Consider the following 27554-nt stretch of genomic DNA (forward strand, 5'->3'; position numbering starts at 1 on the left):
AGTAGCAAGCAGTAAGAATGCCAAATGTAGGGGGATACAAAAATAGAGACCATTGTGGCACCATACATCTGCTTAAAGCAAGCTCGATTCTCTTATTTTATTAGAGATTAGATTTTTGAAACATCTTGAATTTGAACACCTGAATTTGAAAACTAAGGTCCCTTCGCACAGTCCCTATAAATGTGCCTCTCTCTTCTGAAATAAATGAATCATTGCTTTCTACTCTGATTTTTGGCTTTTCAATATCAACTCACTTCTTGGTCGCCCTTATGGCAGGCAGAGGAATGTCATTGACCTAAAGAATCTAAATCTTAAAGAGTGAAAAGCAGTACTTGTGAGGGCTCAGGTATGAGACAGAAAAATCCTGGCAGTTATTTTATTTTTCATGAAGAAACCAGAGCTGAGCTTTGCCAAGTAGACAGCTATGAGATCACTGGTCTGAAATAATTACTCATTGAGACTTTTCCCCAGGACAGAACGAATGGGTTTATGCAGGAAAAGTAACTCGAATATTGATTTACTGGGATTTTCTTTTTAAATCAGTAATCGGTACCCTTTCCCTGTACTTGAGACCGGCAAAGTTCTGTTACATTCATTGACAAAGTAGGAGATTAAAAAGAAAATAAATATTCAGCCAAGGCAGAGTATTTTTAATTCACATTCTTTATGTTTGCTGGTCTCATTCCTGTTTTAGGAGATAAAGAAATAAAAGCTTCAAACGACTAAAACTGAGAGAAGAGTTTTTAAGGGATATAATACTCCACAGTTGAAACTCAGAAATTAAAAGCACAAACTGAAGCAAATCCAAAACAAATGGCTCTGTTTAGCCCAGAGCTAATCTGAGAAATGTTCTTTTTAATCAAGATGAGATGTGCTGTGATGTCAACTGAGGGACCAGGGACATAAAAAGCAGACTGTGTTCAAATGATTTCCGTGGGAAGATGCAGAGCCGGATCTAAAACACTGATCTATATTTTTGCTTCAGGCCTCAAGAAAAAAAGTTTAAGTACAGCAAATAATTCTCCTGAAACTCAGTGTTGCATGCTGTAAGTTTGGCAGGTTCTTTCAACACTCCTAACCTGTGCTTTAAGTAAGAAATATATGCAGACCTGATGACGTCCAGCACTCACTTATTTTTTTAGACTTTTTGGATGACTGTGAGGAATATGTTCATTTATTGTTGGCGTTGTATGTTTTGTTTAGTTTTATTTCGTTATTTTCAAATAAAGCACTTTAATTTTTGTGAGTACTGCTCGCCTGAGTCTTGTTATGGCATTGCCATTGATGACAATAGAGAAAAGAAAGTATTTTGAGAACATTCCATTGTGAAATCAGGATGCAGAGGATGCTCACGTAGGGAATTTGCTGACATTTAAATTTATCGACCTTTGACAACAGTCAAACGTTAACAGCACAAATAATATTTATTTCCACTAACTTGTTGGGATTCAATTGTATAGTTCCATGGATTGATAAGAATTAAAATAAAAACATATTATACTGTTGTTGATGATATTGAAAAGTGACCATATTTCCCCCAAGAAGAAACCCAAAGAAGAATTGAGTGCCATTCACGGGGCAAATCTAACAAGTCCAAAACAGACTAACCATACCAGCCTTCTTTGCTTTCTTCCAACAACTGAAACCTTTCCCTGACTTAGGAACCTGACTGGTTCCCCCTCTCTCCTCCGTTCCTCCCCCTCCACCATATGACAAGGCAGCTCCTCACCATTCGGGCCTTGGCTCAAACATCACTTCTCAAAGAGCCCTTCTCTGACCAGATTATATGTGAAGTACTCTCCTATCAAAGTACTTCACATACACCCCATTATCCTGTTTTAGTTTCTCCTTAACACACATCTTTTAAAATCATCTTGTTTGCTTATTTATTTATCATTGCTCTCCTCCAGCACAACATAGGCTCCATGGGAACAGGGTCTACATCCGTACAACCAGCACCTCAACCAACGACATTTATTATGTTCTCAGATTGTGGAGGTCAAGTGTTTACGACATTCTCACTTGGAGTCCCTCATGAGCTCGTACTTACATGTCATCTGAAAGCCAGTCTGGGCTTAGATCCACTTCCTAGGTGGATCACTCACATGGCAGCAAGTTGGTGCTGGCTGTTGGTGGCAGGCCTTAGTTCCTCTCCACGTGAGCCTCTCGTTGGGGCTGTTTCAATGTCCTCACAGGATAGGGGACGTCCCCCAGAGCAAGCAATCCACCAGACCACAGCAGAAACTGCAGTGCCTTTTATGATCTGCCCTCGGGAGGTCGTACACGCTCACTTCCACGAAGTCTATTGGTCACCTGATTCAGCATGGGAGGCCACTGCGGACGGAGTCAACACCAGGAGGCAAGGCTCGTTGGGGGCCATGATGGAGGCCAGTTACCACACTGCTGGTTACAGTGGAATGTTAACAAATCAGGCCTTTAAGGTGAGGCAAGAAAACATCCCCACACCTCATATGTTTACATATTACTTCAATATTTAAAACATTTTTAAAGAAATAAAGTTTTCTATTTTTCTACGGAGACTGAAAAATGTATGAATTTGTTCTGAGTGACAGAATTAAATGAAAAGAATCATAAAATGACTACTGTGGTCCTTTTCACTTTTCATTGAACAACAGGTTCCCGGTTTTTGTTTTACTATCTACTTAGTTGGGGAAATGTGCAGCCCTCAAACTCTTTGAAATGTAAAAGTGAGACTAAGGCCAAGTTCAAACTAAGCTGGGAGGCGTTCAAATAAGTATTGGGAAGCAGCCCCCAGACAGGATCTGCAGCCCATGTCTCTTTGGGGACAATGACATATGCAATTCTTCTACCAAAAATGACCTCACTCGTTAACAGTTGATCATTCAGGGGCCTGGAAATGAAACAATAGTGTATTATTTTACCACCCAGGATGAAATGAACTACAGACGGCAGCCATGTGTAACCTTGGTCTTCTCAGGGATCAAAGGCCAAGGAAGGCAAATACTTGTTTTTTTTAAGTTGCTGAAAACAGGAATTATCTGTCTGGACTTTTTAAAGTCATAATAATTTTTTACAAGGTGATGCAAAGAATAGTTTCTCCTAATTATTTCAGATAAGACGCCTGAATTTCTAGTACCGCCAATTCTATGGATAAATGAACAGATCAATCCATCAATAAATTAACCAAACCTACCTAGAAAAATGCCTCTTTGAAAAAATTAAAAGGAAAGAATCGGAGAAGAGAAAATAGAGCCAAATCCATGGTGCAGGAGTAGTGAGTAAGAGTGAGATTTAATTAGAATGAGAACTCCAAAAATAGACTAGGGAGAAATGTTTGCAGAAAGTAAAACACGGACTATGGTTTATTTACCCTCTGCTCCTACGACATCAAAAAGATGAAATGTTCCTTTTTAGGGCAACTTCTAGCTCAAAGCTACAGAACCTCAACTCAGTTTATTGTCTAAAACCTGACAGTTGATATACAGATTAGGGGAAGCTGCACCAAATCTCAGATACTTTGTTACACAGAAGAGAGGAAGAGCTTCAAAATCCACTGCACCTCACGGCAGAGATTGTTTGATGCTTTGTCTCTTAAATCACATTTACTGTTACATCAGAAGATAAACTCACTAGGGCATTTCATGTTACCACGCCTGAACCCCGGTGCTGCTAAGGCGTCCTAGAAGAGACTTACTTCAGAAACCTAACAGCTGGTGCTAGACCGTAGGGAGGGGAGGTGGCTAGCTTACAGCTTGAGAGCATCACTGGAGCGGCCAAGAGCAGAGAGAGCAGAGAGAAGCAGCCAAAGAGCAGCACTTTCTCAAGATAATTCTAATTCTGATCCAGCAAAAGGTTTGGTTTTTTTTTTTTTTCAGTGAGCAAGATTCACCAACGTTTGTTAAAACGTTGGCAATCTTCTTCTTGATTTTTGGGTTTTTTTTTTTTTTCTGCTTGAGAAAGATTAGCCCTGAGCTAACATCTGTGCCAATCTTCCTCTATTTTTTATGTGGGATGCTGCCACAGCATGGCTGGTGAGTAGAGTAGGTCCATGCCCAGGATCTGAACCAGCGAACCTGGGCTGCCGAAGTGGAGGACTCAGAAATTTAACCACTGGACCACGGGGCCGGTCCCCAGATTTAGCTTTTTTATTTATTGGTTATAGCTCAGAAAAGGAAGAGTCTGAGTTTAGAGACTGACTTGCAGGAATGTAAATCAAAGAGTCACTACTGGGAACTCTCTTTGAAAAAGAAAATTGCTGCCTTCTTAATTTTATCTTTCTGCAGTCTATAAATTCAAAATCAAGAGACAAGTGATTCTGTCTCCCCGGCCTCCACACCCCTACCTTTTTCTTCTGCTCCTACACAAAAGCATCAGCAAGGAAGGACACAGCCCCACCCAGCTTCATGTTACAAGGACCTTTCACAGTTACTCCTGCTCCGGCCTCTGAAGGCGTCAGCACAGACCAATCTTCAGCCTCTCTGCGGTATAACGACACCCCTGTGAAGCAAAGCCTCTCCCTGGGGAGGAGCTATCACTTCAGTGCAATAACCCGTTAGCCTAGTGAAACTTCACTTCCAACTGTCAGGTTCTCCTAGGCCCCGAATTGCTCATGCAAGCTATTTCTGCTTTTTCTCCCCAAATCCCCCCAGGACATAGTTGCATATTTCAGTTGTGGGTCCTTCTAGTTGTGGCATGTGGGATGCTGCCTCAGCATGGCCTGATGAGCCGTGCCATGTCCGTGTCTAGGATCTGAACTGGCGAATCCCTGGGCCACCGAGTGGAGCACACCAACTTAACCACTCGGCCACAGGGCCTGCCCCGGCCAGCAGCTTTTGCAAAGGATGTTTCCCATCACCATAGCAAATGTCAAACTCCTTTTTTTGTTTGTTTTGTGAGGAAGATTGGCCATGGGCTAACATCTGTTGCCAATCTTCCTCTTTTTGCTTGAGGAAGATTGTTGCTGAGCTAACATCTGTGCCAATCTTCCTCTATTTTATGTGGGATGCCACCATAGTGTGGCCTGACAAGTGGTGCTAGGTCTGTGCCAGGGATCCGAACCTGTGAACCCCTGGCTGCTGAAGCAGAGCGCCCAAACTTAACCACTACACCACCAGGCTGGCCCCAAACTCCTATTCTTTTTTTCCCAAAAAAGAAGGGGATCTTCTAGGAAAGACTCGCATTTACTCATTTTTCATGCATGAGAAAAGTCAAATCTAACAAAACGCCTGCAATATGTATATTCAGCTGCAAATATTCCATCCCAGGCATCAATAGCAATGGCTTTCCCAGTTTTCAGATCTGGAACTTTCTCTTCTGACATAATTCTCTGGGTTCTTCTTCTCATCACAGGCTTTCTTTTGGTTGTTGTTCATAAAAGGGGTGTTTTTTTTCTTTCAGCTTAGAGGTTAGACTATTCAGGGTTTTCCAGAGAAACAGAACCAATAGGTTATAAAGAGAGAGATATAGAGAGAGAGATACTATATACAACATGTTTTGTAATATATTGCATACCTCTCTATAATATATACTATATTATTTACCTGTCTGTCTCTCTCTCTTTCTCTCTGTCTATATACACACACACTCAGAATTTGAAGAACTGGCTCACATAATTATGAAAGTTGGCAGGTTCAAAGTTTGTGGGGTGAGCTGGCAGGCTGGAGACTCAGGGAAGAGCCAATATTGCAGTTCAAGTCCAAAGGCACTTTGATGGCACAATTCCTTCTTGCTTCAAGTGGTCGGTCTTCTGCTCTATTCAGGCCTTCAACTGATTAGATAAAGCCCACCCACATTATGGAAGGCAATCAGCTTTACTCAAAGTCCACTGATTTAAATGTAAATCTCATCTAAAAACATCCTCACAGAAACATCCAGAATAATGTTTGACCACATATCTGGGTACCATGCTCCAGATAACTTGACATATAAAATTAACCATCACAAAGGGCAAAAAAAATTTTTAATTTTATAGTTTTATATAGATATGAATCATCAGTCGATTCACCAAGGATATGAGACACGGATAAGTCAAAACTACCGAAGAAGGTAAATCTAAGTACAAATAAAGAAACTAAGACCCAAATGCCATCTTAAATAATACAGCAACGGAGTAAGTTGTTTCATTTTTCACGGTATCAGTGGTGGAACTGCAAATACATAGCCCATCGTGGCTAGAGGAGTCTTTAACGATCAGAGTATCCAGCATTCATTGTATAGATGAGGAGACCAAGGCAAGGCAAAGAATTCAAGAAAATCTGAAAATATGATTGTGCGTGGCATAGGTGATGCAAAAGAAGAAACAGTTAAGAAATCAGGTAAAACGGGTACTGGAATGCCCTGCGTGGAATGTTGCTACACACTTTCCAGCTTTTTTTCTGGGCTGAGATAAAAATTACTCTCTGTGTCTAAACACACAACTACCCAGCAGCATAGTGGGAGATACAGCTCAGGGGTGTACCACTTGATGATTGGACCAAACTGACCTGTTATCAAAAACTGGCCTCTGTATACCCCAAATACAGATAATTCATGCATGGATAACCCAGAGTTCAATTACTCACTCTATTTTGATAAGACACATGGGAAAATGGGGGTTTGGGCCTCACCATGCCAACATCAGCAAAGACTGGCCAATGGGCCTGAAGTTTCCATGCTTCCCAGAGGGAACTTAATAATCTGCCTCTCATGGGAGCGGGAAAGTGCAGTAAATATTAGTGAATTACTGTCCTTTCCTCTTCAGACAAACACCGGTAGTGTCCTTTTAGTTCACCAGTATTTGTGCAGGCCTTTGGAAAAGCTATTAAGACTCAGCACTGCTATCAAAGGGAACTTGGCAGAATCTAATCTTAGGGAGACAGAAAACTGGCCCAGAGTGGGGCTGTAACCTTCAGTCACCTGCTGGCGTTGCTGCAATGTGATGCCTAAGAAATGAGGATCCAGTGTGTCTTTGATGCCCAGTTAAGGCTTTGAAGCTGTGTCAAGACCACAGGACAAAGGCAGCACTGTTTATGCAAATCTAGAAACAAAAGAAGCTAAAATCCAAAGCCATTAAAAGTAACATCAGAATTCGATACCCAGAGATGATTAGAGGCCCTGCACCCGTATGAAATAGACGCCGAAAAGCAAGGCTGGGCAACACACCAAAACACACACCACAGGAAGGAATCCTGAGCAGCTGGAGCTTAGCTAGATGTGCTTAGAAGCCTTGATAGAAGCAGCTCCCCCAGCTAAGGGGCAGCATCTGTGTGCCACAGGAAGGAAGCCCCGGGCTACAGCTGCTTCTCCTCCTGGTTCACACAGTCCCTTCATGAGAAGTTCAGTCTGTGCCCCTGCAAGGCCAGCCCTCTTGTTGCCAAGTCCCTTGGCAGCTGGGTCATCGTGTAGCACACGCCGTCTGCAGGAGACAACACGCTCAGTGAACACCCTTGGGCACCGTATACGACAGGAGGAAATACAACAAGCTTCTAAGAAAACTTAGATTTTTTTTTAGGCTGCTCCAAAAAGATCTAAAGTTGGGCTGAGGGTCCAGGAAACACCAATCATGCAGAGTTACGATTCATGAAAATTCTTCAGGTACAGTCACTCCCATGAAGGGGGTACTCATGTCAGCTTGGGAAGGGACCCCAGAGAACCTCTCATCCAGAGGTTCTCAGGCCTGGCTGCACGTTACCACCCACTGGAAGTTTTCAAAATATGTCACTTGCCCTGGCCCTACCCTAGAGATTCAGACTTCCACGGTCGGGGGGTGGGGCCCGGGCATCAGCATTTTTGAAAACCTCATCAAATGATTCTAATAAGCAGCCACATTTGAGAACTACAGCTCGAGCACATCTCCCTCATGTTACAGGAGAGAAAACTGAGGCCCAGGGAGAATAAGTGGCTTATTCAAAGCAACACAGTGTGAGCAATGCCTCCTAGTCCTTTCACAAGACAGCGTAAACAATAAAATGATGATATGTGCACACTAGGGGAGAAATGGATGAGGCTGCTTTCGGCCAGAAGCAACTGTCCTGAAGACCCCCAGGTGCTGGCGGGACGCACAGAGCTGTAGAATGCAGCTCACATTTTTGAGAAGAAGGACTAAAAGAGAAAATGGATGCATAAACCTGAGAACATTTACTGTGGAATTTTGCTAGATTTGTCACCAGAAGGACACAACAAAACTAGGGTGTGGAACAGCGAGAAATTTAGCAACTGAGTTGTGATCTTCCCCAGAGAAGGCTGCCTGTCGGTGAGGCTGTAACGATGCTGCCATGTCACCCTAGCACATCCCTTTGCTGACAAACTGGGAACAATCCTCGGTGCGGCAGACTAGACCTGTGTGAATTTCCAAAAAGTTATATTGTGATTTCATAACTGGTGAAGACACCAGGCTGGCCAGGGGCTTTGTAATATCATATCATTAAGGCTGAACTGCCAACTGCTAAAAGCAGGGGAATTTAATAGACTGTTTTTATTTTTCACAAATGAGGGGAGGAATTTTTAATAGCATGCCAAAGAGAAAATCAAAGATAAGAAAATTAAATACAAGCAACAAAGGAACGAAGATTAGGGAATCCGAGGACTGAAGTGGTTCAAATGACCACTGTTTATTTGAAGGAAATGCACTGGTTGGATTTCCCCCCAGTGGATTAAGAGATGTTCCTCAACAGATATCTTTTCTTCTATAAAACTAGATGCTTAATGAGCTCATGATGTGAGATACACTGAGCAAAAAAAGGTTTGAGGGAGTGTCACTTTACGCCAAGTCCTAGTGCAACGTGCTTACAGTGGGCAGTTTGAGGTACTAAAAATAATTTTTTTTTTAAATAACCACTGTTGGAAGGAGGGAGAACATATGTGCTTGACTTAATAAAAAACATAAACGATGGATGCCTGGTGGAGCCTCTCCTTTGTAATCCTGTACTTTACTGCTTTTCCTAATAAGAAAACCCCTTGGCCTTCTTGATTGCTTAAGCATCTGGAACCTAGAGTTTAGAAGATTCCACAGTAGGCCAAATTTCCAAGCTCTGTAAATCCCATAGCTTGTACTTGAGATCCATACATGACCTCCAGTCCTTCCGTGAGGGTCCCCTGTTCCTCATGGGGTCTTCCTGGAACTAATCTCTTGCAGTTCCCAAACCCAGCGGTGCCTCCAAATCACTTGTGTACATGTTTAAGATATAGATTCCCAGGCCCCTCTCACAGGCCATCTGATTGAATGTGGCTGAAACAGGGCCCAGAAATTTATGTAACTAATAAATGTTCTAGGTGTTGTGTCGCAGCTGGCCCCTGAACCAGTATTCAGGAACACTAGTTGAAGCCCAGCAGCCTTATACCAAAAGGTCAGCAGAACGGTGATGAGGGCCATGTCCACTCCTGGCCAATGAACTTGACCAGTGGGGATGAGTCCCTTTTAGGCCCCTGCAATTACTAATTTCAACATGATTACCTGGATTTACCCACATAGACAATCAGTGACGGCCAAATAAATGAAAGGCTTTACATAACATTTTTAAGTCCATTGCTTTAGAAATTCATAGTTTATCTCGGTAAAGAGAATTTTCCAGGATGGAAATCAATGAGTAAATCTTAAAGTCTAAGAAGATTGGGGAAAGGCAGAGAGGAGATTCATAATTTTCTAAAATGTTTTAGTATGTGGCTGTTTCAGGCCTTACATGCCAACTCCACAAAATCCATCTGAAGCACGAGACATGGTCTGACTGTCTGAATGCTCTCCCACCACAACCTGCTTCTGGCGGAGGGAGTGCAGCAACGTGGGAGCTGCATATAAGCTCACTGTTCAATGGTGCGGTGATGACATGAAAAATCCTAATTCCACTTGGCAGCAACTTTCCACTATCTTGGCGGGTCTAAACCATAATCACTCTGGTGTGTGGAGCTTGGACAGACTATGGGGCTGGCTGGAAACCAAGAAACTAAAAAGCAGTCCAGCAGTCCAGCAAGGGACTCCATGTAGGGAATGCCCCCACCCCAAATGTCCACAACCCTATTTCTCACAGATAGCCCAGGAATTTAAGTTTCACTGTTAGTCTCCAGAAAATTCTGTCTTTCCCAAGACCCTGAAAAGCAGCAGTTTCTCACTTAGCATGACTTTTGGGGAGAATGCCAATCAATGTACACCCTTACATTCTCCTTTCTCAGAATCATCCCCCGCCCCGTAAGAAGAGGAAGCTTGCCATAGCCCATGGCCCTCCACCTCCAAAACATACACAATCATGCTCAGAAAGAAGAGGGGACAGAAAGAAAGAGTTCTGCTTCCCTATTGTCTAAAATGGAGGCACTTTTGGCTATCTTCATGGTTTTCTTGGGCTTCACAGCCATCTTAGTCTGTTCAGGCTGCTATAATATCACAGACTGGATAGCTTATAAACAACAGAAATGTATTTCTCACAGTTCTGGGAGCCAGAAGTCCAAGATCAGGATGCCAGCATGGTCAGGTTCCAGTGAAGGCCCTCTTCCAGGTTTCAGACTCCTCACTGTGTCCTCACGTGGTAGAAGGGTGAGGGATCTCTCTGGAGCCTCTTTAAATGAGGCACTAATCCCATTCATGAGAGCTCCACCCTCAGGACTTACGCACCGCCTAAAGACCCCACCTCCCAATACCATCATCTTTGGGGGTTAGGATTTCAACATATGAATTTGGCGGGGAGGGACACAAACTTTCAGACCATAGCAACAGCCAAAATGGGGACAGCTCCATTTAAGGAAACCTCCCTCTGCAGCCTGACACCCCCTTAACAGACTTTGAAGTAATTCAACCTAGAAGGTAAAGAATTCTTCCAATACAGGCAATTTATCACTTAAGCCAGGTACTCATGACAATGTGTCATCAGCCATGGCCTTCCCCCACACTCAATCTTCCGCCATCTTCTTAGGGGCACGCTGCTCAGGATCATTACTTATGTTATCATGTATGTTTCTGAAATGCACATCTTCTAAGGGGTCTTGAAACATTAATCAGAAAATGCTGGGGGGGGGGGACATTTTGCATTATGTTTGCAGAGGAACAAAATCTCATCAGCTAAACCAACAAGTCAGGGACAGGTCTTAGCTTGCTAAATTTGACAAACAACTGAAATAATACCAATTGCTGCCTCAGTTAAATGAAACATGTTACAAAGTCATAAGTTCACCCATGGCAGGATGTCATGAAGCTATTCCTGGAAGTCTAAGACTGAAACGATTCCTGTATGGTGCTCCTAGAGAGGAAAAGAAATACCCTCCAGCCAAATCTAAGGTTTAATTCATGCAAGAGACTTGGCTAATGCCACAAACCACAAACACTGCATTTTCATGGATCTGAACGGCAGCAAGCCCCAGTGAATTAATTACAGCCACTCTATTTATATTCTGCATGGCTTTTCAATTATTACCTATAATGAGATCCTTTTTTACTTTTAGGAACATTAACACACAGCTTTCCTACCAGAGGAATGGAGAGCCGAGGGAAAAGTAATATGATCCTGATCCTTTTACCACTAGATCACTCGCTGGCAGCTTGCCAAACCTGCTGGTTCTAGAAAGCAGTTACTACTTGAGTCCCAGGGCTCCTGAGGAGCCTGAGGAGGGAACAGGGTCACCACCCAAATGCCTACAGGGGCCAGGCAAACCACGTCAAAGAGTCAGCCAGCTGGGGCTCGTCGCAAGTGCACACAGGGTGGGTCTGATGGGGACTTGACTGCCTGGACAAAGTCCAGGGGCCGGGGGATATTCAGCCCCAGGGAACGTTGCTGTGCACGAATGCAGACCTGGCAAGGCAGGTGCTGGTTACCCAGGCGTGTTCAGTTTGTGAAAAGTTATCCAGTTATTCATTTATGATACGTGTACTTTTTGGATGCATATTACGCTTCATAAAAAAGTTTTTTTTTTAATGGCTTAAGGTCAGATTTTCTAGGGGCCAGAGACACAAGGACAAGAGAGCAGGATGAGTGTCATCAGGGAGGGGTTTAGAGTGACTGCTTGGAACAGCTGTTGTGTGAAACTGGCTTTTACTGTGCCACCCAGGGCATGGGTGTAGGTGGGCTGGCAGAGGTTTAAAAACCTGGGATAGAGAGACTGATTTAAAAACATCCCACTCATGCAGAACAGGATATATAAAACGCTCATATTTGGGTTAACATTAAAAGGATACATGTATACACACAGAAAGTTTCTAAAAGAATACACAAGAAACTATTAACATTGGTTGCCTCTGGCAGGTGGTATGGAGTAGAAGGGAGATTTACTTTTTATCCTATTTCCATTCATGCTGTTTGAATTTTTATTATGGGAGTTTATTACTGTTTTGATTTTTAAAAAAAAGTCAGGAGAGAAAATTCTTAAAATAATTAAATTACTATTAAGTAAATCTACAAGACCCCTCCAGGATTTAAAATTTTTTTAAATCAGCAACTTTTGATATGCTAACAATATAAGCGCAATTAACTGAACAAATCACTCCTTGAGAATAAAAATGTCCAAACAAATACAATATGTGCATTTTGTAATTCCTTATGAATAATAGTTATGATTTAAACACATATAGTGAAACTTCTTCATAATATGGTAACTGGGGATCTGGACTAACAGCCATACTCTAGGCAAATCATTTTCTCTTAGACTTGAACTCTGCTGTATATTGTTATGTTATTTGAAGAAACGTGCAGAAGCAAGCCTTTTAATAGTCCGACTATGGTTTCCACATAAGCCTTATAATGGTTCTGCTATTCTGTGCCATAGACCTAAGACAGTGCCACACAGTGATATGACCCATGTGTACATTTAAGTGTCGGAAAAAGGACTGAGGCACAACCAGAAGCCTTTCTGGTTACAAAGCTTTCAGTGTTTGTTCCTACGACCACCAGAGAAGTCAAGGGAGAGGGCCACAAAAAGCATGCTTATGTGCCTGGAGTCACAAAGAAACTCAGTGGAAGAATCACCTAGAGAAAGGAAATGAAGACAAATCTATAAGACCAAACCCTGCTTAGAAAACTGGCGTGTCCTTTAAACCATGAGCAATATTCACTATAAAATTAATCAACATAAAAACAGCCATAGTGTTTAAAATCTAGAAATCTGTTCTCTCAGCCCCACACTTATTCACTACGTAATAGACAGGGGGAAATTCCTTTAACTGCCCTGTGCTTGTTTTCCCCATCTGTGGAAGTCAATTAATAAAATAGAACCAGGACAATGTAGGCATCCTTTTTAATTCTGCAGGCAATTTGTCATAACTAGAACAATAGGATTGGTGACATTTATTAGTCACTTCAGTTTTTACCCAAAGGGAATATATAATTCTGAGGTCCAATCGTGTTTTGAAATTGGAGGGTGGGGAAAGGATTGATTGTTTTCTCCAGCCATTTGGAAGAAAGTTGAGCCTCATGGTCAACCAAATTGAAGACCACTAATTAAAGAGGCTGAAAAACTGATGCTCTGTTTTACCAATATGAACCCCAAATGCTACAGCCACCATGCGTATGAATAGGGCTATCTTATTCATTTGCCATGAACAATACTTGATAAATTTCTTTCGGATGCTATGTGCTGTGATCATAACAAGTGATCTGCATATTTATGTGCACCCATATATTTAGTCTCATTCTGTTCCTATGAAATATACCAACATAGAGGAGAGTTCAGTAACTAGAAAGCACCTAAGTTAAGTGACAAAATTATCAAGACAGCGGAAGGGAATCACTGAGTCCCTGTGTCACTCAAGCAGAAGGGGCCATTCTTGTTTGAAAGAAACACTAGCACTCTTATCTTCCTAAGTTGGGTCAACTGACAGAAACAAAAACTAGAGCTAATTGGTCCTTTCTTGATCTTAAACAGACCATCAGTACTCAGTCGGTGACATTAGCCGTCTGGGTCACATCCTGGCTCCACCATGCACTAGACTTGTGACCTCACGCATGTTATTTAAATTCTCTGTGCCTCAGTTTCCTCCTGTGTAAAATGAGGAGAGTAATGGCACCTCTTACCTAGGGTTGTTGTCAAGAGTGAATCAGTTATCATACCAAAGAGTTTACAACAGCACCTCCATAAATGTTAGTTTTCATTTTGCTGATAGTTTTTTGCTGGAAGGAAGAAAATAAACAGAGTTCCTTTTGAACATTCTTTTTTTAAATCTTCATTTGGGAAGAGAAAGATAAAGGAGATGGAACCAAAAGGAAAAGATGGATACGAAATAGCAACTATTATCTATTTAGCAGCATTTATGTAAAAGACATTGTACATACATTATCTCATTTTCTTGTTATAATAATCCTGAGGTAGGTGTCATTATTAGTCATCTCCAGCTGAGGAAGCCACGAGTAGAGGTTCACTGATGAGCCCATGATCACACAGGAGATTTGAGCCCCAGTCTATGGGACTCTAAGTTTGCATCTTCCCTCCTCAGCACTAAACCCCCAGGGAGGGAAAAATAAGGAAAAAAAGGTGGAAAGCTGAGGAAAACAGACTAACAGAGAGAAGAGAACCAAAGAATCATCTACTTTTTCAGCTAGGATCTGAAACTTCTATCCACAGAGATAACGTAAATTTAATGGCAAGATTGTAATGATAAAACGTAACATCATTCTCACCGCTGGTGCTGAAAACTATCATTAATAGTAGCTTGGAACACTTTACAAACACACTTATATTAGTGTATCTAGTTGAACGTTCACCAAAGCGCTACTGGTTGAGGATCAAGGAGTGGAGATAAATTCAAGCTAATCCTCAAACACTGCACGGGTAAAGTAGTGTGTGAAATGTCAGGATCAGTGCCCCAGAACAGGTAGAAATATCATTGCTCACATTTCTGTCAACAGTAACTCATCTCTTTATTTAGAGAGCCATACAATGGTTCCCAATGTAGTGTATTGCTTTTCAAAACTCTACCAAATGAAATGCCCAAATCATTCTGTAATTACATGGCAGTTACTGCCTTGTGACTGCACAGACGCTTGAATCCCAACTGTCTTCCCACAGGCAATGGTAGGCTCTCCAAAACACAAACTAACTTAATGTATCTTTTGGGTCAAATGTTTTTCCTCGTGCCCTGCTCCATTTTTCATTATCCTGGTCCTTGGCACTGCTCCCCTTAATCATAGGTTTGGGAAGGGGGATGAGATCAGCCTTGCCTCTATTGCTAAGGCCGCTGTTCATGGCTCCACTGAATTAAAGAGAACCCACTGAAGCGCACTTCCTCATGTCACAATGCCAAACAGTTCCCTTCGTCTCAGCACAGCAGTGATTCCCATTAACTCAGTGCAGGTTTTAATTAGAACACAAGGAATATCTTAGTTCCTTATCACAGAGTTGTGATATTTGGAAGAAAACCGTTTGGTGGGGTTTCGACTTCATATAGGTAAATGTGACAAGTTTTTCTTTTTGCTGGTGCAAAGTATCTCTAAACCAGAAACTTTCCTTAATTAAGCCTAATTCAAATAAACTTGATGCTAACTGAGATAACTGCATTCATTCTCCAACAGCAAAATTTTCAAGTCAATTTGTTGGTACTTAGCACGGATCTGGTCCAGAACTTTAGGTGAGAGAAAAATCACATCACCAGGAAGTCTGAATGTGATCAGTGAGCCAGGCCTCCCAATTACTCAGGCGGGAAAGAAGTCTTAGCAGATGCTCCTCCAGCCATCGTTAGAGGTAAGCAGATGAATGAGAAGAGAAGAGTGAGCCTGCACAGTCACTGAGATAAGATTAAATGAAAACTGGCTGCCCAGACTCTGGACTCAACATAGTCCTGTTTTGCCAAGTTCTGGATTGCTCAAAGCCGTTTTTGACACTGATCATTTTTGACATCAGTGTATGCTGGCTTTGCAGAGTGCATACTAGTCGGTTTGGAATCTCAGAATGTCAGTAGAGCTTGGGAGAGAGACTAGAGGCAAGTGATTGGCAGGAGCCCCTCAAAGCCGTAGCATCCTAAACTGAGGTACCACCCCCTCCAGGAGGGTTACATCCCATAACCTTCCCAGCCAAACATTCTCCTAGTGCCAACTCTGATGGTACAATGCAATGAATTTGGAGATTTACAATCAGTAGACCTGCCACCCACTTTATCTCCCCTGATAGGAAACTCTGGTTAACATCAGTGCCTTTTTTTTTATACCTCTCTGTTCCCTCTTTCTGGAATCCTCCTTCCTTCCCAAGTTTTAGTGGATTCCTGTTTGTCCTTCAAAACCGAGTTCAAACTAAGTGTCAACTCTCAAGACCACACACCTTCCAGGATCACACAACTGCCCCAATCTGATTTAGAAGTCCTTTGTCGCTCACCCAAACCCTATAAATGCCATTCAGATCACCTTCTACTGCCTAGTAAGAAGAATCATATTTGTCTGTGAGAAGCCACATCTTATTCAACTTTTTTCAGCCCCAACCTGACATAATGTCTGGTTCTTACAAAAGAAGGTCATTAGGAGCATATGCTCGCACAACCTCTCTGTGCCTCAGTTTTCTCATCTGTAAAAGGGTATAATAAGAGTGCATATCTTATAGGGTTATCATGAAGATTAAACCAGAAAGTTGATGTAAAATGCTTAGAAGAACCGTGAGCTCTTACTATTAAGTATTTGTGAAATTTATGAATAAATGTAACCTTGAGTAAGTCATTTACTTTGGACACAATGTTTTCTTCTATGAAATGGAGATAATTTTATTTCTTTACAGAATGATAGCGAGAATCAAATGAGATAATGTAGTCAGTGAATATATTTTGAGAGCTGTAAAGGACCATTTAAAAACTTCCATTTTGATTATTATTACCAAATAAATGATATAAGGTTTCTAATCCAGAACTCAAAGAGGAGTCTTTCGTGGCTAATGCAGGTATTACCCAAGTCTTACCCAAGCCGGGGGTTTCTTCCTTAACTTTCCAACACTGGCCATGAAGGACAAGGTACCATTGCATGAACCATGAATGAGAGGAAGGGAAAATAGATCCCAAAGGTCTATGCAGAATTGGAACACCACCCATCCAAGCAGAACACCAATGTCCACAGAACCTGGAAGATCCCGGACTTAGGATGTACAATGACTGCTCGTTGATTCTGATCATGTCACAAAGTGTATGGAATTCAAGGGCCAGAAAGAATTTTTGAAATCATTTATTCCAATTCCCTCATTTTACTACTGAGGAAACTGATGTCTATGAAACCCAAGCAACTGGCCCAAAACCACATATCAAGCTAGTGACAAACAACTCAAGTCTTCTAGTTTGTAGCTTATAGGTTTATATAAGCTTTGCTTATATCATGTTCCCACTACTACCTTTTTAGGGATAAACTTGGGTTCAAATTCCAGTTTTAGCATTTATTAATTCTGCGACTTCTGAGTTATTGAACTGATCCAAGTCTCACTTTCTTCGTTTGTAAAATAAGGATCATAGTAAGTATACTGTATGATAAAAGAGATAATGTCTGCACACCAGGGAGCAAAACTGTGCCAAGTACCGTTTACTCCTCACTAACCTCCTATAGTAAGTACTGTCGTGTTCTTTAAAATTTAACTATGCATAAAGATCAAGACCATATTGGAAACATCTCTTTTGAAAAAAGCAGTTAAAAACTGACATTTGCGAAATTTTCTTTTGGTACTGAAATGGTTAAAAAAAATTCTTCTTTTTGGTTTAAAACCTGGCTGCATCAACGTTCCCACTTTCCACATAACATGCCCCTCTCCGTGCCAGCAGTCACGTATAGCAGGGCATATAGTAAAGCAGTGTATAGCACAGTGCTGCACTATATCTCATGTTTGCTTTCGCACCTCTGCCCCTCTCCCACCAGGTACCATTTGGCTGCCAATTCCAGCTACTGCTTTATCCTTCCTTTACTGCCCAACTGCTGCTTTAAGGATGTGTCTTGTCTGTGGACAGCTCCCTTTATCAACACAAGACAAACTGCTCCGGAGTGACCTGGGCTCTGTCTTCCTTAGAGGGCCATGGTCCTCCTGTGTATGCACCTGGCTGCCTATCCTCTGGCCAGCGTCCACCTCCTTCTCCACAGGCCCCTTGGCGGCTCACCTGGCCAGTATCTTCTCGTGCCCTCTGATACTTGCGTTTATAAAAGGTGTGAGACTGGACCGAGTTCTAAAGTTGGGGCAGGCAGCCACCCCCACTGACGCCCTGGCTTTTCCCGCAGCGAACACAGGAACCAGGCCCAGGATTCTACCCTAAGGGCAAAAAAACTGGGCTGTGTACCCTCCTAAAGGCGGCTCCGTCCCCAGGGCGCAGTACTCCAGGCCGCCCCGCGCGGTTTGCATCTGTGGCTGGGAATGTGCCGCAGGAGGATGCACAGGCGGGGACAGCCTGGAGGGCTCAGAGGAGACAGGGCTCGCGGGCCCCACCTAGCCTCAAACCCTGGGTCCAGACTCTCCTTCCCCCTAGGAGAAACAGGAGCCACTTTTCTAGCCTCAGAGAGGGGAGCAGCAGCCGGGCTCCGGGAAGCGAGGACAGCACACTCTTTGCCACCCCAGGCACTGCAGAACCCCCCTTGCCAGCCGCTGTTACGTTCCCTGTCGCGTCTGGAGGTGTAGGCGACGACGGGCACCCTATGCCCTCATTCCAGGGCTAGGGATATGAGGTGGGGAAGAAGGAAACCTCGAGACTTGAAAGGGGGAGAAGCTAGCACTTTTGCGGGACCTTCCAAGCCCTTCTGGAGAGGGACGAGGCCACCCCGATCCACAGCACCCCCTACACAGGAGCTCAGGCAGACTGGTTACTCCCATTAGCATCCCGTGCGCACACAGACCCGCGCATCCTTTCCAACCCGACCGCCTGATGCACCCAGAACACGCGCAGCAGCGAGGAGTGTGCGCATCACGTTCCCCAAGCGGTCCCCTGGCCCAGCAGCGGCGGCTTCGGGCGCTCGGGGCGCGGTGCCCAGTGCCCGCCGGCCGAGTGCGGTGCCAGCCCCGGCCCCGCGCGGGCGACGACGGCTGAGCACGCCGCGCTGGGGGCGCTCGGCAGGCCGCCCCGCTCCAGCCCCGCCGCTCACCAGATGGCCATCCTGCTCTTGGGGTAGTCCAGCCGCTCCAGGCAGCCGAGGAAGTGAGGCAGCGTGTGCGCAGCGTTGCGGGCCAGGACGGCCACGAGCACCGTGGGTCTCTGCACGGGCGACTCCGGGAAAACCACCGCCTCCTCTTCATCGTCCTGCGAATCCGGCTCGGCGGCAAAGCGCGCCCGGCAGCCGCCGTGGAGCAGAGCCGAGGAGAGGAGAAGCAGCGACCAGGCGAGGGTGGCGGCGGGGCGCGCAGCCATGTTCAAGGCTGTGGCGGGCGGGCGGGCGGCGGGAGGACCTGCCGCGAGCGCGAGCCGGGCGGCTGGAGGGCGCCCGAGGCCGGCGGGGAGGGGCGGCGGCGGCTCCGGGGAGCGAGGCGGGCTGCGAGCGAGGGGCGGACAAGGATGCGGCTGGTCCGGCCGGCTGGCGTGCACACTGGCACCGACCTCTGCAGCCCGGGACCCTCCCGCCGCCGCCGCCGCGCCGCCCAGCCTCTGACGGGGGAGCACCGCGTACCTGCGGCTGCCAGCGCTCGCCTGGGGCTCAGGCTCGCAGACGGTGTCTGTGGGGCTGTTTGTCTTGCGGAAAGTTCCTCCAGTCCAGGCTCAGCTTGTACAGCTGAGGTCTGTGGCTTCCCCCAGCGCTGTGAGGTGTGGCCGTGTCTGCCAATGGGCGTGTGTGTGTGTGTGTGTGTGTGTGTGTACATACGGTACAACTCCAAGAAAATTTATTCTGCTTTTGCAAACCACAATCTAAAGTCCTTCACAGTGATGCAATGTATCCAGTTTTTCATAATGCACCTATTGATTAAGTGGGTAGACTTCTAAATGGAAAGTCACTCAACTATTCATTACTATGATAAACAACTTTTTAACTTCCACAAAGGCAGAATGTTTGCATTTCCTTATGCAGTCAATTTGTCTTGAGATTCATTCTTGACTGAGTACACCCCGAATAACATCAAGTTTAAAGACTTGGAGAATTTAGAGACAAATCGGCGAACCCCAGAAATGAAAGGAAAGCCTCTTGTGGGACATTGTTCTGAAGATCCACTCGGCCGCTAACTCAGGGTCCTGAGCTTCCTGACACATGGCGTGTGAACGAGGAGATTCGCTTATGTGGCTCTCTTATTCCTCAATGACCCACACTAACAGAGAAAATCCATACACTTGGAGGAGAAGAGATATAAGGAAGAAGAGAAGAAGGGGTAAAGGACAACACAGTTAGCAAGTAAAATGAAATTGCTGGGATACCCTGCCAGAGGATGTTTGCACTTGAACATGACACAGGAAAACTAGTCGTGAACTCTGGAATTACTTCTTTATGGGATTGTGTAGGCTTTGGTCTATCTATGTGCAGGATGATTCGTACCCCTATACCTTCATGACTCCAACCCCAGCTTGCCCTCAGCCCTATCCCAGAGTCTTTTTACTGGCTGTCTTCATCCTTCTCTGCAACTATTAGAAGGCTTCGTCGCTCTCCTTTGACCTCCTCCTTGCCTCAGAAAAATTCACCTCCTTTACTGAATTCCCTCAACACTCCCGTCTCTAATATCCCTACTAACCTGCTCCTTACTTGCAGCTGCCTATTCATGACAGAGGCTTGATTCCATCCTCTCCCTTCTACTCCATGACTTTTCTCCATTGTTTATGTCTGCTCTCTGCCAAATCTTCAACTGGTCTCTATCAGCTCTTTTCCCTGAAGCTAAAAACTCTTTTAATCCTCTCCTATCCTTAAAAGAATTGTTTTAATCCTGTGTCTCTTTCTAGCAATCCCCACTCTTGGCCAAGTTCCTTGAAAGACGGGTCTACACTTGCTTTCTCCAGTTCTTCACCTCCCGTCTCTCCTACCACGGTGCAGTGTGGTTTCCTCCTTCTTTACTGAGGCTGTTCCGGCAAAGCTACAGATGACCTCAGAACCAGAAGACTCAGCGAAGTCTCTTCAGTTCTCACCTCCCGAAATCTGTCACATAACCTCTCCTCCTCGGTCTCCTCTGATTCTACTGGTGTGCGAGCCCGTTCACTGTGTGCTGCTCTGCTAGCTCCATATGGTCTCCTGGGGTGATTTCATCCTCCAAATCTCTGTCTCCTGCCCTGACCTCTTCTCTAATCGTCATACCGTTGTATCTAACTGCCTACAGACATTTCCTTCTCCTCCATCCTCCTTCAGGAACTGTCCTTCCTCTCAAGGGGCTCTCAGTCTTGTAGGGGAAGCTGAGAATTAAACACCTGTCAGAGGTATCGTGACAGTAGTACATACCAGCTACAGCAGAGGCACAGACGAGGGCACACTCCCTTGGGCAGGGAACATGGGGATGGAAAGGTTTCATAGAGACCATCTCCATGGTGTTCTGTCCTCTTTCTTTCACTTTCCTAGCCTATTTCCCACTCATCTTTCAAGACTAAGATCCCCACTTCTCAGCAAAGCTTGGTTTAATATTTATCATTTGTTCACCTGTCTGCAAACAGAGGGAGTTTCAAGCTAGCAATCCATGTTTCTCTTATTTTCCTTCTGTTACCTTAAGTTAACACCTTATCTGAATCCATGTTTTTTTCAAGAATGAAGTGGCACCTAAAACAAATACACTGGTACTGGGCCCTGTGTGGCGTCTAACGACATTGGCATGAAACCAGCTCTGCAAGGTTCTCCTAAAATACTTACAGCCCGGTCTGTAGATGAAATCCTAGGTTTCCCAGCCACGTGACTTGCAAAACACCTATTTACAACTTTTAGTCAATTTAGAGTGCTCATTTAGTCACTGAGGATACTGAGGTCATGACAGAGTGTGTGACAATAGAAGAGCATTCTAAAGAGGAGGGTTTAGGGATGGGGAGGGTGGGCGGAAGCTTGGAGAGCTTCCATCTTACTGATGGATTTGTCCCATAAGTTCTTTAGACATCAGTGATGCAAATCCTGGATGGTTTTCTTTCCTCGTAGAATCAATGCTATAAAAAAGTTAATTCATAAAAAACAATTTAAAAATAAAAGCCAATTATGTTAAAGAATATTCATCACTTATAATGCTCTTTCCATAGAAAATTGGTTGAAAGCCAGGCTTGTACACACACATCTCCTTGTCTCCACTGCCAATAGACGGTCCCCCTGAGTTCTTGCGTGAATGTTGGAAGTAAGCACTGTTTCTCACATCCCCTCCCGGCACTGTTCCAGCTCAGGGGCCTTCCTTCCGGGACAACAAAACCTCTTTGATTCTCATCCTCCGCCTGGCTCTGGCGGGGGCAGGGCCTCTGAGGCGGGTAGAGGGCTTCTTGCAGGAAAATGTCTCAAGGTGTCTGTGGCTCCAGCAGCCAAAAACAGGAGGAAATAAATAACTTTGGGGCAGCTGTTCTAGCATGTTCTAGCTGTTTGTGACATGCTAGAAAGAGCAACGGAAGCTTGGAGCTGAATTTTTGTTACACCCGTGTCACTTATTCTCTGTGTGGTTTTGGCGACTTGACCTCTCTTCTTATGTGAAAGGAATTTTCAGTTTCTTCCTATGTAAAAACAATTTTAAATGCCCGCATCAATTTTTCACTCAACAAACATTTATGAAATTACTACATGTCAGTCATTTGGGTGTTGAGTATTTGAATCCTTCTCCCCGGGGAAAAGAGGAAGATGGTGGCCTGCCCCATTCGTCCTGCTGGGCTGGAGCTGGAGGAGAGAACCTCATGGCTGAGGGCTTGTTTCTTATCATCAGGGCTTATTTGTTCTGCACCAAAGTACCTTTTTTTCACTATCTGGATTGTTTTACTCTCTTTTCTTATCCAGGCTAAAATCCTACAATGTAAACATTCATTAGAATTGACAAGTATACCAATTTTAACAGGAAAATACTTGAGAGAAGAATATTAAGCAATATCTTCTGTAATTTCTACATTTGCGTAAATTAATTACATCAGATTTCTTAATCTCAGTACCTAAACTGCGATACACTACGAGAAGCTTTGATGAAAGGAACTGAATGGCATCCTCATTTGGAGAATGGAACTCTTTGATGACAAAGCAAGATCTATGGATTTCTGATAGGTTGGTTTGAGGACTCTGGGTCCTAGAGAGGGAACGGATATAGGGAGGTGGAAGGAAAGAAAGAGCAATGACTGAGGTGGGAAGAGCTAAAATAAAACTGTCTCAGTTCCAAAGTTTTGTCTATGCTCTGGCCTGCATCCAAGAACTGTATAACAGTTAGAACAGAAAAATGTTTTTCAATTCCAAACAAATTCATACAAATTTAAAATATACTCCTGCATCTCATTTTAAAAGACTAGATGTTGGGGCCAGCCCGTGGCCAAATGGTTAAGTGCGTGTGCTCTGCTTCAGAGGCCCAGGGTTTCGCCAGTTCGGATCCCGGGCACGGACATGGCACCGCTCATCATGCCATGCTGAGGCGGTGTCCCATATAGCATAACCAGAGGCACTCATAACTAGAATATACAACTCTGTACTGGGGGCTTTGGGGAGAAGAAGAAGAAAAAAAAGACTAGATGTTTTCCTTAAATTGAATTCATTCATTCATTCCAACATTTGTTCACTACCTACTCTGTGACAAGGCACAGGTGCTGGAAGTGCATGGATAATTAAGCTGTGTCATATGGACAAATAAATATGGTACATTGGTATATGCGTTATGGTGGAAAAGAAGAATAAGGAAGGGGGTGGAGATGGTTAGGAAATGCTTCATTAAAGAAATGTCTTTGAACTGAGTATTGAAAAATGAGTGGCATGTATTAGGAAAAGGACAGTGGGCAGAAGAGTAGGGAGAGTTTGAAATTTCAGGTAGATGGAACTACAGAGGCAAAAGAATCAAGAGCATGGCACACAAGAAATCACAATGAGTAGAGCATGACTAGAGGACAGGACGGGAAGTGGGAAGAGAGAAATCTGGAAAATTATATAGTTTTATATATAATCATTTCTAGAAAAGTCAACAATTTGGTTACAAACTGAAAAAAATGAGCCAAATCTCTGATATATAGTTGGCCTACATATTGCTTTCAAATTTTCATGTTTGTTTTTTTTTAAAGATTGGCACCTGAGCTAACAACTGTTGCCAATCTTCTCTCTTTTTTTTCTCCCCAAATCCCCCCAGTATATAGTTGCATATTTTAGTTGTGGGTCCTTCTAGTTGTGGCATGTGGGACGCTGCCTCAACATGGCCTAATGAGCGGTGCTATGTCCGCACCCAGGATCCAAACCCTGGGCTGCCAAAGCGGAGCACGCAAACTTAACCACTCGGCCACGGGGCCGGCCCCTTCATCTGTGTTTAAAGATACTGAATGGGCGCGATCATGGCGGAGTTGCAGGTTCCAGGTAATTAAAGCCTCAAACCAGAATTTTGGTTCAAATATACAGTTTTTAAGCTCCATAATTTTGAATTTGTAAATATTTTAAACATATAGGTCTTCATTTTGTTATCCAAAACAGTAGTTCCTAATACTTTTTAGAATGAGGATGCTTTTTTGAACAAATGAAAAGAGAAGACCCGGTGCATGATAGTAGTATTTTAGTAACAACCAAAGTACACAATGGCATGATCTGCTCTGGCCTCAGCCACTGTGTGCAAGGAAACTCCTGGACAATCCTGCATGTAGGCCATAGGATTGTTAGACACTGCCCTTTTCCTGAGAAAGATGGGATTGATGGACAGTTGCTGGTTCCTGGAGCCTAGCATTGCAGGATGCATTTAATTTTCTGGATGTTCTCCTTACTGATTTACAAAAAGAATCTGTTAATTAATTATGGCCTGGCAAAAAAAATGGAATTTCCCCTGATCTTGGCAGATTCCTAAAATACACATTAACAGAATGTGTATTTTATTAATCATAACTGCATGTATAAAGTATGAAAACAATAGTTCATAAATGTGAGATGTAGCGCAGATTTAATTAGTTTGCAGACAAAGCTTGGTACAGAAGTAGATTTCATAATAGGTTACATAAACTTTGCAAAACTCTATTAGCCATTGGGGAACCCAAGGCCTGCTGGTGGGGAATCATCCAATTATATTACGTAAAACAGAGCCTGAGTGGTACTAGTTCATACATTCTTCTTCCATGCAGTCTCTGAAGTGAGATCGAATATCACCGATACTAGATAAATCTTGCTTAAATTTTTTATTTTTACTTAATTGTGTTAAAACAGCATTTGGTAAATATTCTAATATTTAAGTTCAGATTCTGTGCCTGTTGTATTCTAGACTTTCTTTATATCTGAGTTTCAATATCTAAAAGTTTATATTAAAAATGTCTTATTTAGTCTCTTTAAAAGATAATTGATTATTTAAACAAAAATAATAACAATGCAGTGTGGGATTTATAACATATAAAAGTAAAATATATGTCAATAATAGCACAAAGGTTGAGGAAAAACTGTACATATGCTATTGAAAGTTCTTATATGTGAAGTAGTATAGTATCACTTGACGGTAGACTGTGATACTGTATACTATTCATACTATAAACCCTACAGCAACCACTAAAATAACAAAATAAAGAGGTAGAGCTCATAAGTCAAGAAACAAAATAAAATGAAATAATAAAAAATATTCAGTTAATCAAAAAGAAGGCAGAAAAGAGGGGAAAAGAAACAAAACAGTACAATAGAAAAGATACTGCAAGATGATAGATTTAAATTTAATCATATCAATAATCACAATAAATGTTAATAGTCTAAACACACACCAATTAAAAGGTAGAGATGGGGCCAGCACGCTGGCATCACGGTTAAGTTCATGTGCTCTGCTTCGGCAGCCTGGAGTTTGCAGGTTTGTATCCCAGGTGTGGACCTACATACCACTCATCAAGCAATGGTGTAGCAGCATCCCACATACAAAATAGAGGAAGATTGCCATAGATGTAGCTCAGGGCCAATCTTCCTCCAGCAAAAAGAGGAAGATTGGCAACGGATGTTAGCTCAGGTCCAATCTTCCTCACCAAATAAAAATGAAAAATAAATAAATAAAAATAAATAAATAAAAGGTAGAGATTATCAAACTGGATAACTAAGCAAGACTCATTGAATATGCTATCACAAAACATATCAAGCCACCGATATGTTAAAAGTAAAAGATGTGAAAAGATATATCATGTTAACCCTAATCAAAAGAAAGTTGTACTGGTCTATAAATATCAGACAAAGCATATTTTGCAACCAAGATTATTACAGGGATAAAAAAAGTTAATTTCAAACTGATAAATGCATGAATTCATGAAGAGAACATAACAATCTTAAATACGTATACATCTAACAACAGAGCTTCAAAATACATAAAGCAAAAAGTGATAAAATTAAGACAAAAGTAGACTAATCCACAAATATAGTCAGAGATTTCAATACTCTTCTCTCAATAATTGATAGAACAAATATACAGGAAATCATAAAAGTTTCAACAAAACCATCAACCAACTGGATGTAATTGACATTATGTAACATTCCACCCAACAACAGAATACACGTTCTTTTCAAGTGCACATGGAACATTTACCAAATTAAGTCAGAATACACGTTCTTTTCAAGTGCACATGGAACATTTACCAAATTAAGTCATACTCTGGGCCATAAAACCTAAAACATTTAAGGAGGTTACATCATCAAGATGCAAGCAGAAGTCATTCTTGACTTCAGTTTCCCTCACAAGAAGGCCATTTAGCAACTATCCATACCATAGACAAGACACCACTGTGAAGATGCGAGAACCCAGGGGTGAGGCTGAAGCATCCACCTTGACCATATCCCCCCTCTTCCAGGCCAGCATAGTGCCAAACCAAGAGGGTTCCCTTGGGTCTACAGTTCCTCCAGTGGGAAAAGAGAGTCCAAGGTGAATATCCAGCTTCACCAGCATTTCAGGACACTTCCCGGGAGGCCCACTAGGGTCTTGCCTCCCGTGGATCACTGGGGGAATTTGTGGTGCTCAACCACTGGGAATCAAATAGAGACCAAAGAAGGAAGTGGGACTTACAACAACCAGTGCTCAGATGTTGGCGGACCATGTTCCTGCTTACAGCGACACTTGAACAGAGATCCCAGTCAGTGGCTCTGCCCATCTGCAGAGCTGAGCTGGTGGCTTTGTCTGGCCAGGGAGCTCAATTAGAAGTTCTGCCTGGTTTGGGTCCCCAGCCAACAAGCCATACTGGCCATGGAACTTATTAACAAAGCAAATTTACAGCCCTGCCTGATTGCTGAGCATAGCCTCCAGTCTTGCCTGACCTGGCCATAGAACCCAGGCAGGAGTGGGACCCATCCTTCAGCCCCACTCTGGCAGGCAGTCAACCCAGCAGCCCTGTCCAACTGTTGAGCACAGCCTCTGGATGTGCATAACCAGGGAAGCTTGAACAGTGACTCTGGGTAGCCTTGGAACCCAGTCTATGGTACCACCCAGCTTCAGAGTCCAGCCTACAGTACTGCCCAGCCACCGAGCCCAGCCTACAACCTTGATCCGTGGTAGAGCCCAGAACAGGACCCTGCTTTTTTGCTGAACACAGTTTGCAGCCTTGCCCAGGTAGAGAGTCCAGCCAGTACCTCTCCCAATTGTGGATCATAATCTGCAGCCCGACCCAACCAGAAAGCCTGGACAGCAACCCCTGCTTGACCACAGAGCACAGT

The 27554-nt window shown here is 43.4% G+C and overlaps 2 protein-coding genes across 5 annotated transcripts in view; one reads left to right on the forward strand and one right to left on the reverse strand.

Annotated features, from left to right (window-relative positions):
- The window catches only part of COLGALT2 (collagen beta(1-O)galactosyltransferase 2), a 104407-nt gene extending 84777 nt beyond the window's left edge, over nucleotides 1–19630 (reverse strand). The window contains exons 1-2 of one of the 3 annotated variants that reach the window (XM_070267856.1): nucleotides 19473–19620; nucleotides 18954–19337 (exon numbers count right to left, since the gene is read on the reverse strand). In XM_070267856.1, coding sequence (XP_070123957.1) covers nucleotides 18954–19216 — 263 coding nt within the window. In that variant the 5' untranslated portion in view covers nucleotides 19217–19337; nucleotides 19473–19620. Of the gene's footprint in view, nucleotides 1–18953 lie in introns of all 3 variants that reach the window. The other 2 variants (XM_023640698.2, XM_070267857.1) reach the window with 2 other exon arrangements.
- Nucleotides 19048–27554, forward strand: part of TSEN15 (tRNA splicing endonuclease subunit 15) — a 44483-nt gene continuing 35976 nt past the window's right edge. Inside the window, exon 1 of one of the 2 annotated variants that reach the window (XM_023640700.2) lies at nucleotides 19048–19187. The gene's annotated coding sequence lies outside the window, so the exon portion shown is untranslated. Of the gene's footprint in view, nucleotides 19188–24049; nucleotides 24264–27554 lie in introns of those variants that run through there. The other variant, XM_070267858.1, reaches the window with a different exon arrangement.

Source organism: Equus caballus, chromosome 5, assembly GCF_041296265.1.
Source record: "Equus caballus isolate H_3958 breed thoroughbred chromosome 5, TB-T2T, whole genome shotgun sequence".
Classification (NCBI taxonomy): Eukaryota; Metazoa; Chordata; class Mammalia; order Perissodactyla; family Equidae; genus Equus; species Equus caballus.